At 56.9% G+C, this 15,845-nt stretch overlaps 1 protein-coding gene across 1 annotated transcript in view; it reads right to left on the reverse strand.

Annotated features, from left to right (window-relative positions):
* Positions 1–2,497: 2,497 nt before the first annotated feature.
* The window catches only part of LOC122382365 (baculoviral IAP repeat-containing protein 6-like), a 42,602-nt gene continuing 29,254 nt past the window's right edge, over positions 2,498–15,845 (reverse strand). Inside the window, exons 29-49 of the mRNA XM_043367594.1 lie at positions 15,666–15,790; positions 14,389–14,530; positions 13,967–14,076; positions 13,446–13,668; positions 12,863–13,066; positions 12,280–12,541; positions 11,624–11,978; positions 11,181–11,305; positions 10,682–10,852; positions 10,175–10,413; positions 9,740–9,882; positions 9,006–9,483; positions 8,549–8,737; positions 7,953–8,168; positions 7,274–7,667; positions 7,003–7,097; positions 6,442–6,656; positions 5,654–5,845; positions 4,053–5,300; positions 3,602–3,736; positions 2,498–3,265 (exon numbers count right to left, since the gene is read on the reverse strand). Of these exons, the coding sequence (XP_043223529.1) occupies positions 2,885–3,265; positions 3,602–3,736; positions 4,053–5,300; positions 5,654–5,845; positions 6,442–6,656; positions 7,003–7,097; positions 7,274–7,667; positions 7,953–8,168; positions 8,549–8,737; positions 9,006–9,483; positions 9,740–9,882; positions 10,175–10,413; positions 10,682–10,852; positions 11,181–11,305; positions 11,624–11,978; positions 12,280–12,541; positions 12,863–13,066; positions 13,446–13,668; positions 13,967–14,076; positions 14,389–14,530; positions 15,666–15,790 (5,642 nt within the window). The 3' untranslated portion in view covers positions 2,498–2,884. The remainder of the gene's footprint in view (positions 3,266–3,601; positions 3,737–4,052; positions 5,301–5,653; positions 5,846–6,441; positions 6,657–7,002; positions 7,098–7,273; positions 7,668–7,952; positions 8,169–8,548; positions 8,738–9,005; positions 9,484–9,739; positions 9,883–10,174; positions 10,414–10,681; positions 10,853–11,180; positions 11,306–11,623; positions 11,979–12,279; positions 12,542–12,862; positions 13,067–13,445; positions 13,669–13,966; positions 14,077–14,388; positions 14,531–15,665; positions 15,791–15,845) is intronic.

A 15,845-nucleotide genomic window follows, 5' to 3' on the forward strand; every position in this document is an offset into this window, starting at 1 on the left:
ATAGATCACAACACTGAACACGCCAGATCTTTAACCCGCGCCCCGTAGGGCTATCGGCGGACCCTACCAACCTAAGGGGGCCTTTTCGGCCCCCCGCCTAAGATAGGTATAGGAAATTTACCGAAATCCGATTTTCAAAATTCAAAGGGCGTTTGATAGCCCCACCGGGGAACTACCTTGTGACCAAAATTCATTGACCTAGGTCAAACCGATGACGTCACAGGTCAGGTCAAAGGTCGGATTTTCACCGTTCACAGGCATTTCAAGAAATGTGTTGTGAAATCCAGTAAATTGGTAAGTTATTGAAAACCATCGATGGTATATTGTTCGTCAAACACATACTTTGCTATCTGAGGTCACTGATACCAGGTCAGGTCACAGAGGTCAGGTCACTGGGGGTCACAATATGAAAAAATCGTGTAATACATGTTTTATGGTCCATTTTACATGACAAATGCGATAATGTGGGTCAGGCAGCCTTTGGAGCCAGTTTGGGTTACGTTCTGGTGAAGGTCAGGTCAAGGTCAGGTCAAATTAGGTCAAATTTCAAAGTTGATATTTTTGCATAAAATGGGTATCGTTTCGATGCAGCTTGTCACGGGGAGTCTAATGGTGGTCTTTGTTTTGCCTTACGTGGTCTAGAATTGCCAAAAATTGAGTTTGAAAATTTGATGTCATCATTTTTGAAGTTTTTTTTTCGCTATAACTTGGCCAAAAAAAGAGATATCGATCTGAAATTTGGTATGTAGATAGAAAATGATAGGCACTATCATATATATTCCGTTTTTTAAACTCAAAAACTTTTTGGATTTTTGGCTAATATATCCAAAAAATTACTTTTTTTATTTTGGGGGGTCAAACTTCAAAAATGTCAAAAATCCGAGATAGCAGTTTTGTAGCCCTGTCCATTCTACACCTTTTACGTCTTGATCATTTTTTTAATCTTCAAAGCTGTAGGCCTGACAGCTCTTCTCGCGAAGCTCTTTTTTCGGTCAAAAAATGGCAGAACATGACGGCATTCTGACGTCATTTGTCGCCAACCTATCATACCCCGCGTTCGATGTCTCCCGGACGGCGAAGATTCTACGCCGTCCGGCCAATCACGTTCCAGAACCGCAGCCGAGCCCTCGCTGACCTTGGACGGGACTGGCCGGACGACGTAGAATCAGATGGCCTTGGTAGAATCTTCGTCGTCCGAGAGACATCGAACGCGGGGATAGTCTCTGGAAAATTTTTGTCACAGTGTGTCAAATTGATGCCCGGAGGGGTCCTGAAAGTTTGGTGGTGATATCTGCAGCCGTTTAGGATATATCGACGGAAAAGTACAGGAGGGCTGTTTCGGCCTCCTCCTACAGGGCGCGGGTTATGTCGATCCTCAGTCATAAGCAGGTTTACGAAGCTTTCCCTACATTAGGAAACAAGACATCAGGCGGAAATTTCAATTTCATTTCTAGTAACGGTCGTAAGTCGTTTACTGGCTATCGCACTTGCTTTCTGCATGCAATTCACGTTTTACTATCGCTCTTATAAATCTCCACTATTTCGAACGGTGAGAGTTGCGCGTGGTCTGTCACCTCCGCCCACTCAGAGCAGCCAGCCCCGTCCCCAAACTGGTCTTACGCACTGGCCGTTGACCACGCTCGGCCAAACGGTCTCCTTGATCACGAAACTGGATATATCCGCCCCAAACCGGCTGGAATCAGACCGTGAGAGGCTCGCGTGTCACTTCTAGCCGGTTAGGGATGGTCAAAGCCTTCAGTCAGCGGCTGATGACGCATCGCCCCCCGCCCCTCCACAGACTTCCCACGACGAAAATGATTACAGTGCGGAACGATCTCACGCTCGACATTGCACGTACTCGTGAGTTGCAAACAGACAAAACGCTGGACTGGGTCTACACCAGATTGAACTGCTCCGCGCCGGTACGAATATAGCAACCGGACAAATGCACCGAATGCAGCCTGCGCCGCACTTCATCGCGTCGGTTTTTTCTCGTTCTATTCATTCTCAGGTGCTCGTGTATTGTGGGTGGGTGTGTTATGGGGAATCGGTTACAGGCAGCTTTTGCAAAATTGTACGGGAACTCAGAATTGTTCTGACCCAGCCGGGAAGTGGTTTTCTTCAACGGTGGCAATAAACTAGTGGCAATAAACTAGAATTATTTTTCTTATTACTTCCAACCAATGTCTATGCATTCAAATCTATAAGAATGGAGCATCTTTCACTACCCGTCCTGGGGCCGTTTGATGTTCTCAGCAGGTATTTGTAACTCGCCCCACCATTTCGATTACCAGTCCGTCCAGTCAGCAACAGTGCCTCGTTCGTGAGTGATCATATGAAGAGGACGAACTCCACCTGCTCACTCTGCTGTCACTCAGAGACGACGTGGGAAAACTCGTACAACCATGAAAGGTCCAGGAGTTGGGCCACCATGGAAGGATGGATGGATTTGAACCAACAGCGCGCCCCCACCTATTACGCCGGATATTAACGAGTCGACACTTGATTAATTGTATTGATTACATTTCCACTGAAGGACATGTGAAGGAAAAACTAACAGCAATCTCACAGTAATTTACCATAATTATCATCGGCCCGCTCTCCCGACCCCAGCCCGCTTCTCAGAAGCGCCGCCCACCGCGGCTCGGCCAGGGCACGGGCCCGTCACACGGCTCGCTCTGTTGCGAACAGTGTATTCAGTTGAATCAAGCCAAGCCAACGATCGCCACACCGCATCACTGCCGCTGCCGGAGCGGCCTCTGTTGGACACCGTCCACTCGCCGGGCGGCCGCGCCGGCCCCAGTCCGACCGCCGAGCGTCCCCTCGCCACTGTCACACACACGCGCACACGTCACGCCGCCCGAGTCCGCGCCGCGGGCGCTGGTCAGCGGCCCGCTGCCGCCTCCTCCCCGTTAGCCTGAGAGCCGCCCGAGGCCGGCTCGGCGGCCGCAGACACTGACGCTGCCGCCGCCGCCGCCGCCGCGCATTTGACCTTTTCGATGACGCCGGCGGCGCTGGCGGCCGCGTCCTCGGTCAGATCTTGGATGGCGTTGAGACCGGCCGGCCGGCCGCTCGGAGACAGGCCCACTGTGGGCTTCTCCTGACTGGCGGGCCCGGCGCCGGCAGAGGAGACCGCTCCGGAGTCCGGGCCGGAGGCGGCGGGGGCGGGGGCGGGAGACGGCGCCCGGTCCGGCTCCAGGACCCCCTCCAGGTCCGGCGGCGGGCGCAGTTTCTTCAGTTCTTCCTGCAGAGCGGCGAAGTGCGACTGGCGAGAGAGGAAATATCGTTAGTGCATGGCTAGACCCCATGCCTACCTTACCAGAACGAATTGTTGACAATGACTTTGTGGCGAACAGTGGTTTTGTAAAAGCAGCCACCAACAGTTCATGGCCCACTCATCACTGAATATTGTTTTTGTGATGCGAAAAATACAATGTTGATACCGCTAACCGCAAACATAATTGCTGTTGAACTCAGAACCGTCTCTTTCCAGCCAATCCCTCTCCGCGGGACCAGTCCCTTTCTTGCCAAAAGACAGATCATCACAGAATCAGCCCCCTCTCCCTCCCCTGCCGACCTGGCGTGTCAACCCGTCTCTTACCTTGAGCGCCTGCAGTGAGACGTGCAGCGTTTTGGAGGAGCGCCGGTCGGTCGCGTAGCCTTCCATCTCCGTGATCCAGCCTTGCACCTGGTCCACGATCTCGTGCCGCTTCAGGTAGAAATGTTTCTCTATCACCTGTCGACGTCGGCCGAGGATGTCAGAAGTGACAGAGTTAATTTGCTACAGCACGATCGCACTGACGTGGGCTAAGAAAAGGGCTAAGAAAGGGCTAAGACGGTCATATGGGTGTTTTTTTTTCATAGCTGAAAAACGACATAAAAATGTTGACAGGCAGTTTGACCATTAACTGATTCTAGAATTACAGTACTCTATTCATTTGGTCACATGGCTGTGAAATACGCTATCGGCTACCAGAATGAACTATTCCAACCCACTTGTCATGCCTCCAGCTTTCCCTTCCCTGCGCCCACCCCGTCCCCCACGAACGCACCTCCTTGAAGCAGGGGCACGGTTTTCTGATCTGCTCCAGCATGGCCCAGCGGACGGTCGCCTGGCGAATGTTGGCGTCGTACTCCCGACTGCTTTGAGTCCCGCTCGGTGTGCCGCGCGAGCGCTCGTAGCCCGGCTCGTTAAAGTACGGCTCGGCCACCAGAATCAGCGACTGGATGGAGACGAGAACTTGCAGGAAGCTACTCGTTTGGGGGCTCCACTTCTCCTCGGGCCGTCCGTGCCAGGTGTTGAGCACGGACAGACACACCTTTCCGTCGTTGTAGAGGTTGGGGTTGAAGCGCACCGTGTTGCGTCCCGTGGTGTCCAGGTTGATCAACATGGGCGCGTTCGGGTAGTCGTAGGGGAAGTAGACGTCAAACAGGAAACAGCCGTTCGAGTAGGGGGTGTCGGCCGGCGCGGTGATGAGAACCTTCATCAGATCCAGCCGTCCCAAGTCGACACGCACGAACACAGAGCTGCTGAAGCTCAGCGGCAGACTGGTGGAGAGGGTGACCGTCTCCTGCGCTAGTCGCTTCATACGAGCGGGGTGCGAGCGCTCGCCGGCTGCCCGCATCGTCGACTCGAAGTGGTGAGACACCACGAACCGCGTGCCTCCGTTGGGGTTCTCCACGATCATCTCGTGTGTGTCAAACTGCAGTGGTTTCATCGTCTCCAGGTAGATGTCGTGCAGGGAGCGGACGGCCGGCGCGGCGGCGGCGGTGGCCGGCGCGCTCGGTCCGGCCGCCGTCGGGTCCGGAGCCGCCACGGCCACCTCCACCAGCCGCCACGTGTGCTGGATGTTGTGCAGCAGCCGCGCCAGGCCTCCATCCTCCTCCTCGCGCGGCCAGCCGCTCTTGGCCGCCTTGTCGGCCTTGCGCGTCTTGCTGGACTGCAGGTGGGAGGTGTAGGTGTCCACCACCTGTCGCATGTTGGCCAGCAGCGGCGCCACCTGCGCCAGCAGCGGTGTCAGCTGCCGGCTGGTGGAGAAGGCGCGCAGCAGCCGCAGCACGGCCAGGTACAGCGGCACGTGGCGAGCCATGTCCAGCACAGAGTCGTTGCGCAGGTACGAGCACACCGCGGTCAGGATGTTGGACTCGCGCACCCGCTCGGCCAGGCCGTCCGGCAGCAGGTCGGTCGGCTCGGCCGGCTCGGTGCCGTCCGAGCTGGAGCTGCTGCTACTGCTGCTGCTGCTTCCGCTGCTGCCGGTACCGGTACCGCCGTCTCCGGGGTTGATGTAACTCGCCAGCGTCTGTCGGGGAAAGAAAACGGGTGTCAGTTAACTTTGTCAAAACATCAAACAAGCATGAAGCAACATGTTCGTGTGTAAGGATTGTAAAAAGGAATGAAGCCTTAAAACAGCGTAAATATTTCACGGAACAGTAGCTAAATGCTAATATCGTTGTGGAGCATGAATTGAAGATTGTTAATCCATCAGTTATGATCTGTAATAATAAACCCTGTCACATAACGGGAAAACCCTGTCACATCCAGCCGGGTAACTTCCTGTCTTCCCCTTAAAACGCCCACTCTTCTATGCCCAAGTCACCCAAAGTCTTTACTATCATCACCTGCCCACAGTACCCCTCTTCCGTTCCCAGTTACCTGTATGAGCCAGGTGACCTGTTCCTCCTCTGACTTTTGCCGCAACATGGCCTGCTCGACGTTCCACTTCTGACTAGTGCTGCCGGTGCCGAAGCCGGTGCCCTTGGCCCAGTACTGGTGAGAGCGATCGTCGCCGGCCCGCTGAGACTGCGCCTCCGACAGCAGCTGGTTCCGAGTGGTCGCCAGGATCAGCTGGAGGACGGGATATGGTCAGCAGGTCAGGTCACCAGCTCAGGTCATGTCAGATAACTGGTTTAGGTCACAGAGTCAGTGTGATATGCAGTAGGTACCAGATTTAGAGGTTCAGCAAATAAGTCATGAAGCGCCAATCCAAGTAATACGAGATGTTTGACGATTAGACCACTAATCATAAAATCGACAACGGTCTGATTAGACACAAAACACATAAAACAATTGCCCTCTCTTCCTTGTCAGACCACACACACTAGTATCTTCCCATCATCTCTCTCACCCTTTAAAAACGACAAACTCGTGTTTCTTGAACCGGCGAGGCGCTCACCTGGTACTCCAGCGCGGGCAGCTGTACGGCCCGTACTCCGTGTCGCTGATCTTACCTGGTACTCCAGCGCGGGCATCTGCACCGCCGTCTCCGTGTGACTGAGCACGGCCGGTACTCCGTGTCGCTGAGCTCACCTGGTACTCCAGCGCGGGCAGCTGCACAGTCGGTACTCCGTGTCGCTGAGCTCACCTGGTACTCCAGCGCGGGCAGCTGCACGGCTGTCTCCGTGTGACTGAGTACAGTCCGTACCCCGTGTCGCTGATCTTACCTGGTACTCCAGCGCGGGCAGCTGCACGGCTGTCTCCGTGTGACTGAGCACGGCCGTGCAGGCCAGCAGGAAGTTGACGGCGCCGATCTCCAGACAGCGCCGCCGCAGCAGCTGCCCGTCGTCCGTGGTCAGCTGGGTGGCATCCAGGAGTCGCTGCATCAACTGGAACGGGTAGAGCGGCAGCTCGGCAGAGCCCGGCTGGCGCAGAATCTCGTCTGGGGGAGGGGGGAGACGGGTTAGAGACGGGCGGAGATAGAACGGTCAGACATGGGTAGAGTCACAGGCAGAAAAGCAGACGGGACAGAGACAGCCGAATCTGTCTAGCATTCGACTACTATGCCCATTTATCATATTTGCAGACATTTATGCAAAAGATCAAGCCAATTTTGAAGTATCAGACACAAAGTAATCATGATGAAAGGCTATCCGACTATCCAGTGAAATAATCTATCGTCGATAATTCTTTATCGGTAATTTTTGACAATTTTGAACAGTTTCGTAGACACAGCGTTGCCCAGCCGTTGCACTATCCCATGACCCTGGGTTGTAACGAGTGCTTACTTCCGTCTCCATCATCTGTGACGCCCAGCGACAGCCGCAGCAGATGACGGGCGGACACCTGGTCCTGTAGCAGCAGCTCAGCGTACCCCGGCAGTCTGAGGTACGAACACAGACAGGCAGACGTGTCAGTCACCTTGATCACCAATCTGACGATCCTGCCGACATTTCAAGATAACTTTTCGACATTTACCCCTCAAATACCCTCTGCCTTCCCCAGAGACATTTAAGGACGTCTCCTTTCATTTCCAATGTCTGATCCCTGACCACTCACCGTAGAAAGAGGCCGAAGCAGGCGATGCTGTGCGGTGACATGACGGGCACCAGGCCGGCCGATCCACCGGCGCCCGTGGTACCGCCGGATCCCCCGCCGCCGCCGCCGCCGGTCAGCGGCATCAGACCGCTGACGTACTCATCCTCCTCGGGCTGGTCCACCTTGACCCACTCGGCGTCGGTGAGGTCGGCCGGCGGCGGCCGGTCGGTCCGCCCGCCGCCCGGAGCCGGCGGCGGCGCGCCACCCTCGGGGAACAGCAGCGGCAGGGTGCCGGCCAGCAGCGCCAGGCCGCCCTCGGCCGCGAACACGGAGAGCACGGAGGGGAACACGGGAGCGGCCAGCACGGCGGCCGCCAGATCGTCCGCGCGGCGGCTCGGCGAGCCCGACCCGCCTCCTGGAACGGGAGAACAGACTCAAGGGGCTTAGACGGAGTGCAATGCTGATTGGCAAGACCAAACGCAGCACTGCAACAGGCGAGGAACCGGCGGGCACTGGTTCCAGGGTAATGCAGACTGGACGGCGGACGCCAATTATTTGACCGACAGTAACTACAGCAAAAATATGATCCAGCAACATGACTTGGTACCCATCAGAAGCACTCGATTACGAACATACCGTCAATGACACACCACGCGCCATCACCGCCCTCAGAGCCGCAGTCAACTGCTCTACCACCCACCTTGCGTCCGCGCGGCGCCGTGCTGGCCGCCGCTCCTCTGGCGCACGGTGAGGCTGACGTAGGGCGACTGGGCGGCGGCGGCCAGACGCTCCGAGCGCACAGTCAGCACCTGGCTGAGGCTGGCCGCTGGCGGCAGCGGCTGGTCGCCCAGCTGAGCGTCCACCAGCTCGTAGCGGGTCTCCGGGGCGGCCGGGGTGGCCGGCTCCGGCAGACAGTCTGTGACAAGGAAACGGACGGGTGTGATGGCTGTTTTTACATGTGCCAACACGGTACAAAGAGAAGTGGTAGCGGAATGGTCAGCCCTTAACCCCACTACCCTGTACAATTCTTCAATTTAACCGTAATTTCCGTGAAGCCACTGGAACTGATGATCGTCAAACTAATTAATAGTTTACGAAAAAAGCCCAATTGACTGTCATAATGCTAGCAGCACATTACTTTTGAAAACGGGTTAAATCTAGATGTGTGTTCACTGTTCATAAGCCTGAGCGGACCCCAACTTGCCCGAAATTGATTCCCCTTAGCCGTAATGGTGGTTCCTCCTAGTCGGTCCTCGGACAACTTCCATCAACACCTCTCCCACCTCGTGCACTGACCTGCCGTCCGTCGTATCCGTTTTCCGTACTTCTTCTCCTTGATGACTTTGTAGAGCACCGGAGTGCCTGTGGAGCCGCTGGGGTCGGTGTCTGCAGCCGTGGCCGCGTTCGCCTGGTTCTTCTGGTCCTTGTCGGCACGCAGCGGTGGCGGATCTTTGGAGCTGGAGGCGCCATCCGAGCCCTCCAGACCTGCAGCCAGTAGCGTCAGGTCAGGTCAGGTCGGTAAGGTGCATTATAAGGGAGCTGGACTGGTCATATCACGGTGCATATGAAGGGTGATGCGATGTAGGTCAAGATTGCTCAGTGTCAAAACCCAAGACAGCAAGAACTGTGCAAGGAGGACACTCGTAGTTAATGTGCTTCTCAGTCCCCACTAGTTTCTCCCGACTCATCGAAATCCTGCGACTAAGTAGGCCCTGAACCCTTCCTCTCCCGTCGCCCCGCCCCCATCACCCACCGAGAGCTGTCTGCAGCACGGTGGCCACGGTAGCGTCGGTCCGGAACACCAGCAGGGTGTCTGCCCAGAGTCGGGGGTGCTCCAGCGGCCAGAGTCCTCCGGCGGCCGCCGGCAGCGGGCCGGCCGGCGGCGCGGCGCGCAGCAGCACGCTCACTCGCTCGCCCTCCAGCAGCAGCCGCAGCACCAGCCGGCGCGTGAAGCCCTGCAGCCGCGGCCGGCAGCCGGCCGGGGCCTCCAGCCGCGCGGCCAGCACGTCACACACGGTGGCCGCCAGCCGGCGCTGGTTGGCCGGGTGGCCGTGGCAGCAGCGCGCCAGCAGCCGCAGCAGCTCCGTCTCCAGGGCGGCGGGACGAGCCGGACGGGCCGTCAGCAGACGCACTAGACTCAGCCAGTAGACGGAGGCCGTATCGGAGGCCAGCCAGTCCCGCACCCGCGGCTCCCAGCAGGCGGCGCTCAGCAGCGACAGCAGCGCCGGCATCTGGGCATGGAGGGGATCGGTGAGTTAGTGACGCTGCACCAGCGGTGGCGGTAGGCCGGACCATACCTAGGAGAATTCGTCAATTAATTAAGCATGTTATTCGCCAACAAACGCAAGTCATCAGTTGCCTTTACCCCCAACTGTCATCAAAAGAAAAGCATTGGACAGTTTCTAATGAACGTAACTATTTGGGATCAAGAAAAAAAAACGCATCGCCCAGGACCTGATCTGCGAATTTGAGGTGTCCTGTGCTGACCTGGGACCCCGCGCTGGCGGCCTGCAGCGTCGCTCCGCCGCCGCCGCAGCTCTGTTTGTCGGTGTCGGTCAGACTCTCGTCCAGCTCCGCCGGCTGCTGATCGGTTACGGCGCTGTCCAGGCCGCCCATCTCGGCACAACAGTCTGCAACGAAACGAAACGTCGAGCCAACGTCGAGCCAGTCCTAGAACGTAAGACACGCAGCCATTCCCAAAATATTAAAAAGAAAGAAATAAATACCAGACGGGGAGGTCAGCAGGTAGGTAGTGCATAGAAGCCTTAGCATCGTCCATATATTGAGGGAGGCGGCAGTACAAGTTAGGTTAGGAACGCATATTCCTGCCCCACTCGCGTCTCCGTCCCATCACAGACAAGCCTCTCGTCCCTCATCTCCCAGCTCCTTGAACCCTCTCCCTATCCCGCCGTTCGCCCGTACCGTGCACGGCCTGGACGAGGACGGCGTGCAGCAGACCGGCGTCCACGGCGTGCGCCACGGCCGCCGGCGCCTGCAGTACGGCCGCCAGAGTGGCCAGCTGGCCGCCGCCCAGCTCCAGACGCTCGGCGGGCAGCAGCCGGGACGCCGCCGCCGCCGCCGCCGCCTCGTCAGTGGCCGCCGCGCCGCCGTGCTTGGCGTCATCGGTGACGGACGCACACGCCTCCGCCTCGCGGTCCTTCCTGAGGGTTGGAACAAGGCGAAGGAACGGGGTTAATACGCAGAAGCTAGATGGAAAGTGGAACAGAAGAATGATTTCGGCAGCCGCGCATCTCAAATCAAACATCAGACAGGCCCAGCCCCATCCGTCCAGGGTGGACTTCTAAGTAAGAAGGCACCAATCACTTGCACTCGTCTAAGATTTATTCATGTCTGAAAATAAGCACCAAACCATGAGGCACAACCCACCTTACCATACACCCTTCAGTTCCGCCCTCCGTCATCCCTGACCTGTCGTCGGTGGCGTTGGCGCCGTCTCCGGGCAGCACCAGCACGCCCATGGTGTGTAGGAGGGGCCGCAGCAGCGCCGGACGCAGGTGGCATAGGGCGCACAGCACCCAGTCGAGGGAGCGCTTCAGTGCAGAGTCGGCAGACAGACGGCTGCACCAGCCGTACACAACACTGCAAAAGGGAACAAGGAACAACGTAAACAGATCAGTCATCATACTGTAGTAGGCACCGGAAACCGTGTGAACAGCCGTACATCAAACTGCGAGCTGCAGCAGCTGGCACGGGGAATAACGAAAACAGACAATAATATTTCGTGTTAGAGATTTCAAGAAAATTTTGTGTTTCGTGTTAACACTCTTTCAACAGCTAACAACAGGTGTCTACTAAAGCTGCGATCAATCGAATACCTAGCATGCTGATAAGTCAACTACACATGATCTTGCTTCTACAGCTAGATGGAGTCGGTCAAATAAGTCTAAGTGACGGCAGCGGTACTCACGTGACTAGATCGGCCGGAATCAGCTGCTGCACCTCCTCGCGCCCCATGTCGGCCACCGTCCAGAGGATGGCCGCTATACAGTGCACCATCACAGGGTGCAGTGGGCCCAGCGGCGGCGACGAATCCTGACGACCGAGAAGCGCGGAAGGCGTTAAGAGGGTGGGCGGTGCACACTCAACGGATGGCTGCTCGTTGACGGCGGCTGATCGGCGACAAAGGTAGAAGAGTAAATCGACAGACTACTGTACGTAATGGGCTTGATATACCGGAGCAGCTAGTCAAACTAATAGAAGTTACTATTAAATGACGACTAGCGACAGCATTAAGTACACTCATAGGACGCATAAATCATCACAGAACGCCTAAATGATCGGTAACAGTTAAAGCAAAACATATCAAATTGAAAATTAAAGGCAAGCACACTGCCCTCTGGTCGCACTCACCGCTCCCAGGGCGCCCTCCCGCAGCCAGGTGAAGAGCTCGAACACCCGGTTACCGATGAACTGATCATCAGTCGTGGCCAGCTGGTAGAGCAGCCGCACGGGCTGCCGTCCTCCGTCAGCGGGCGGCGGGCGGCGCAGCAGCTCCCGCACCAGCCCCAGGCCCAGCTCGGGCTGGTGGCGGCCCAGCAGCAGCAGCAGACGGACGGCGCGCCGGGCGCTCTCGGCCGACCGGGAGGCTGCTGTCAGCAGCGCGCGGCTGCGCTCCAGCAGCCGCGGCGCCGCGCACAGCCGGTCCAGCACCTCCGTGTCGGCGGAGGGCTGCAGCGCGGCGTCCAGCAGACGCAGCCACAGGTGGCTGAGGGGGGAGAGAGCGGTCAGAGATCCGGTGGCTGACAGATGGGCGTCACAGAACGCAGAAAACACAGCAACCTATATTTACAGGTAGTTCATACAGCAACGCAGAAGACAACGTAGGTGGCTGCCGATAGTACACACAAACAACACTGATCAACAAAATGATGCATAAAAAATGATACATAGCCATAAAACAAATGCAAAAGGAATCGAATCGCATCAAACGTTCAACGTTACCAAGTGTAGCCCGTTAGCAGTCAGCTCTCAAATTTTCCATCCCCAGTTCCCGCTGTCTCACTCACCACTCTGCGTTAGCCGCCGCCTGATCGCCGCGCAGTGCCAGCGCGGCGCCGCCGAATGTCGTGGCCGCCATCAGTCGCAGCTGCGACAGGCCCAGGTTGGCCGAGTCGGCCGGCCGGTGCAGGCGCACCGTCACCTCGGTGGCCACTGTCGGCTGCGCCAGCTCGATACCAATGAAGGTGAGGCCGGCGGTCGGTACAGAGGTACAGACGGGCGCCGACGGTCCGCCGCTAGTTACCTCCACGGTCACCGCCGACGGACACGCTGCGGGAGGGAGAGGCATGGTCAGATTGGAAAGGTAGCGGGTCAAACAGGCTGAGAGAGCGGCGAGTAAGACGTTTAGGCTGTGGTGGACAGGGAAGCCGATAGGCACGGGTCACAAACATTTAAAGCAAGTGCGAGATCGTTTTCTAACCTGTAAAAGGACAAATGAGTCTGAAATGTATCATACAGGTGAAAGAAAACTGAGAGCTTGCACGAAGACATCCCAGTATGTAGATTCACTCCCTACGGTACTCCCTACCGTTTCTCCTCCGCCACTGCCCGCTTCATCCCACCTCGCCACCTGTCTGTCCGTCTACTCACTGGCCAGTGAGCTGCAGTGCGGCTGAAGATGCACCTGGTGCAGCAGCACGGCGCACGGCAGACGCACGTGCAGCTCCACTGTGCGCTCCAGCGGCGCGTAAAAGTGGTGCGACCAGGCCGGATTTCGGCTGCGCCGGTGCGGCGCCGTCGGCTGTACGAGCACCTCCGGCTGGAGCGCCATCGGACTGCTGCACGTGATCGTACCTGGAGACGGGAACGGGGGCAGTTAGATGAGGGCGAGCTGGAAAACGATTGTCACCATAGACCGGGAGGAACGGAGTCAACCCAGACACAGGCAGAGGCGGCGAAAGTACTTGTCTGATTAGCCAGTTTGGGTCACACATAGACAAAAGAGACAAACCGTTGCCGGAGAAGCTCACTAAAAGCGAGCACAGCCGTTCATCCGCCAGCAACCTATCGGCTCAACCAATCAACTGTGTCTGTGTTTGATCTTATTACCTCTTGCTCGACGCTACTTCCATCACCCGGTATCCGGTTTTCTGCTCACTCCCCACCTCACCCCCCCCCCCCACTGACTACCGAGTCCTCCCACCTTCCTCCCCTCCCGTCCCCGTTGACTCACTGAGCGGCGCCACATTGATCAGGCCGTCGGCGTCATTGAAGAGGTGCTGCGAGACGGGCGGCGGCGCGGCGCCGGGGCCCGCCGAGCGGCGCATCGTCAGGCCGCCCGACGAGGCCGGCCGCCGCTGCCGCTGGCTCAGGTAGCGCAGCATCAGTCCGGTGACACCGCCAGACGGCGGCTCGGCCACCGGGCGGCAGGAGAGCGCCGCGTTCTCAAACACCGCCTGAGGCAGAACGGGGCATTGTGGAGGTCATCACTAGGCGCTGACGGATTGCCGCAGCCCGTATGTGAACTAAGTCATGGACCACGACACCTGATCTTCAGGTCAGTGACCTACATGGGTCGTAAAACGTCTATGTTTGGTGCGTCAGGTACAGCAGATGGCCAAAAAAGTTTAGCAAAACTAGTAGCATACTGTTTTATTCAATACACATGCTACTAACTGCCTTGATTTTGTGTTGCATTGCTTGCGTCGAGACACATGATTTTGTAGAGCGTGTGTCCTGGCTCGGTGGACCCACCTCGAGGCCTCGGTGTCGAATCATGGACGCCACGCCGCTGGAGCTGGACAGAACCTTCAGGAAGAAGCCGAGCAGCAGCGGCGAGATGCGCAGCGGACTGCCACCGGAGCCTGGCCGAGTACACGATAATGGTAGGGGTCAGCATCATAGTGCAGAGGTCAGCATAGTGCAGATGTCGTACATCGTAAATAGACATCCGGATGATTGACTTAACTAACGGTGTTCTAAAATGATAGCAAACTTTTTCAGTTCAGATAGACGTTGAGTGTTTCACCGCAGCCATATCCAGCCTGGAGCATGTTCTACATGACATCCCAGTGCGCTAGCCGCTGTTCCCAAAAATTCCTCCCCGGTCGAACACCTCTTCCCTCAGCCCCAGCCCTACTCCACCCTCGCCGTACCGCTCACCCCCACCCACTCACGCGTGGCCAGGTAGGTGACTGTGGCACGGACCAGCAGCCGTCCGTCCGAACAGTGTGCCACCAGTGTACCCAGCAGGTCATCCAGAGCGTTCACCAGCGCGGCGCCCGTGGTCTCGCCCTTCGCGCCGCTGCTGGTGGCGCTCTGCGGGGAAGGGCAGATGTTATCGTACCATATTATCGCTACTATGTTACAATGGTGGGTCGCTGAAAAAAAAAGTTCGACCGAGCCTGTTTGTCAGTATGTGAGTGAGTTTGTCCAAGCTTTTTTGGACCTGGAGTCAAAATGGGTGTACCGATCGGGACCAAAGTGGTACCGTTCGACTCGTCTCCGGCGAGGTAAACTTTTGGTGCTGGCGTCGGTTCGCTCAGTGATTCGTGGCACACGCTATTCCGCTTCAAAGTTTCGGTGACACGAATTTTTTTGTCAAGGCTACAGGTCAACCCGAGGTCACGGACAAAGCCACACTGGCGGGACACATCGGTAACACCTTGAACCAGTTTCCAGGGGAGTCACCGTCTACGAGGGGTGCAGGCTGCACGTGCTGTGGGCGGAAAACCGTTTTGACGTGAGGTCCTCTGGCACAAAGAAATTTTGAGCTATCAGCCTCAAAATCGGTTCAATGGTAGTCCCAGGCAAGGCCTTCAAAATAGTGCACATTTGGTTGAAATAAACTATGTGGTGCATGAGCTATGCACGTGCAAGCCGATTGCACCCCTTCGTACGCTGCCACCCCTGCAGGGTAAACGGCAGCTCTAACTGGTTCAAAACTTGCAGGTCATAAGAAGAATACATTGAGTCATGACATTCCGGCGAGATATCAGATAATATCCGAGGGGTGCAAGCTGCGCGTGCGGGGGGCGGATAACGGTTTTGACGAGGGATCCTCTGATCCCAGGAAACGTCGAGCTAGCGACACAAAAGTCGGTACACTGATAGAGCTAGACACACGCTAAAGGGTGCCATGAAAATGACTGCACTGGGGTGCCTGGAACATGAACTATGCACGTGCAGTTAATTCATATCTTACTGTAGGTAGATATCCACACCAATCACGCGTGCTTTCAAGCATTTTTGGGATGTTTCGGTTGGTTTCAGGTTCAGTCCAAACTCAGTCTGGGTTTCGGTGGTTTTGCCCGGTGTGTGCCCTCAGTACCGTTCCTCCAATTCTGGCCCAAGGCAACGCAAGAGCGCTGCCGGCATCTAGTTTTAGAAAGGTAAGTAGCGCAAGAATACTTTATAACTGGATGGGTACTGGGTAGGCACCCCTGTCACTCACCGACGCCTCCTGCGTCTGTCCGGTGCCCTGGTCGCCGGTCCGCTGCTCCTGAGCTGAGGCCGGCGTGGCCGTCACCAGCGCCGCCGAGCCCAGCAGCTGCTCCACGATCGCGGCGTTCTCCAACACTGTCAGCGGGGCAGCAGAGACGAGTGGGGTTCAGAGGCGGGGTATGGAAGCGAC

This window comes from Amphibalanus amphitrite, unplaced genomic scaffold (genome assembly GCF_019059575.1).
Source record: "Amphibalanus amphitrite isolate SeventyFive unplaced genomic scaffold, NRLGWU_Aamphi_draft 000138F_arrow, whole genome shotgun sequence".
NCBI lineage: Eukaryota > Metazoa > Arthropoda > Thecostraca > Balanomorpha > Balanidae > Amphibalanus > Amphibalanus amphitrite.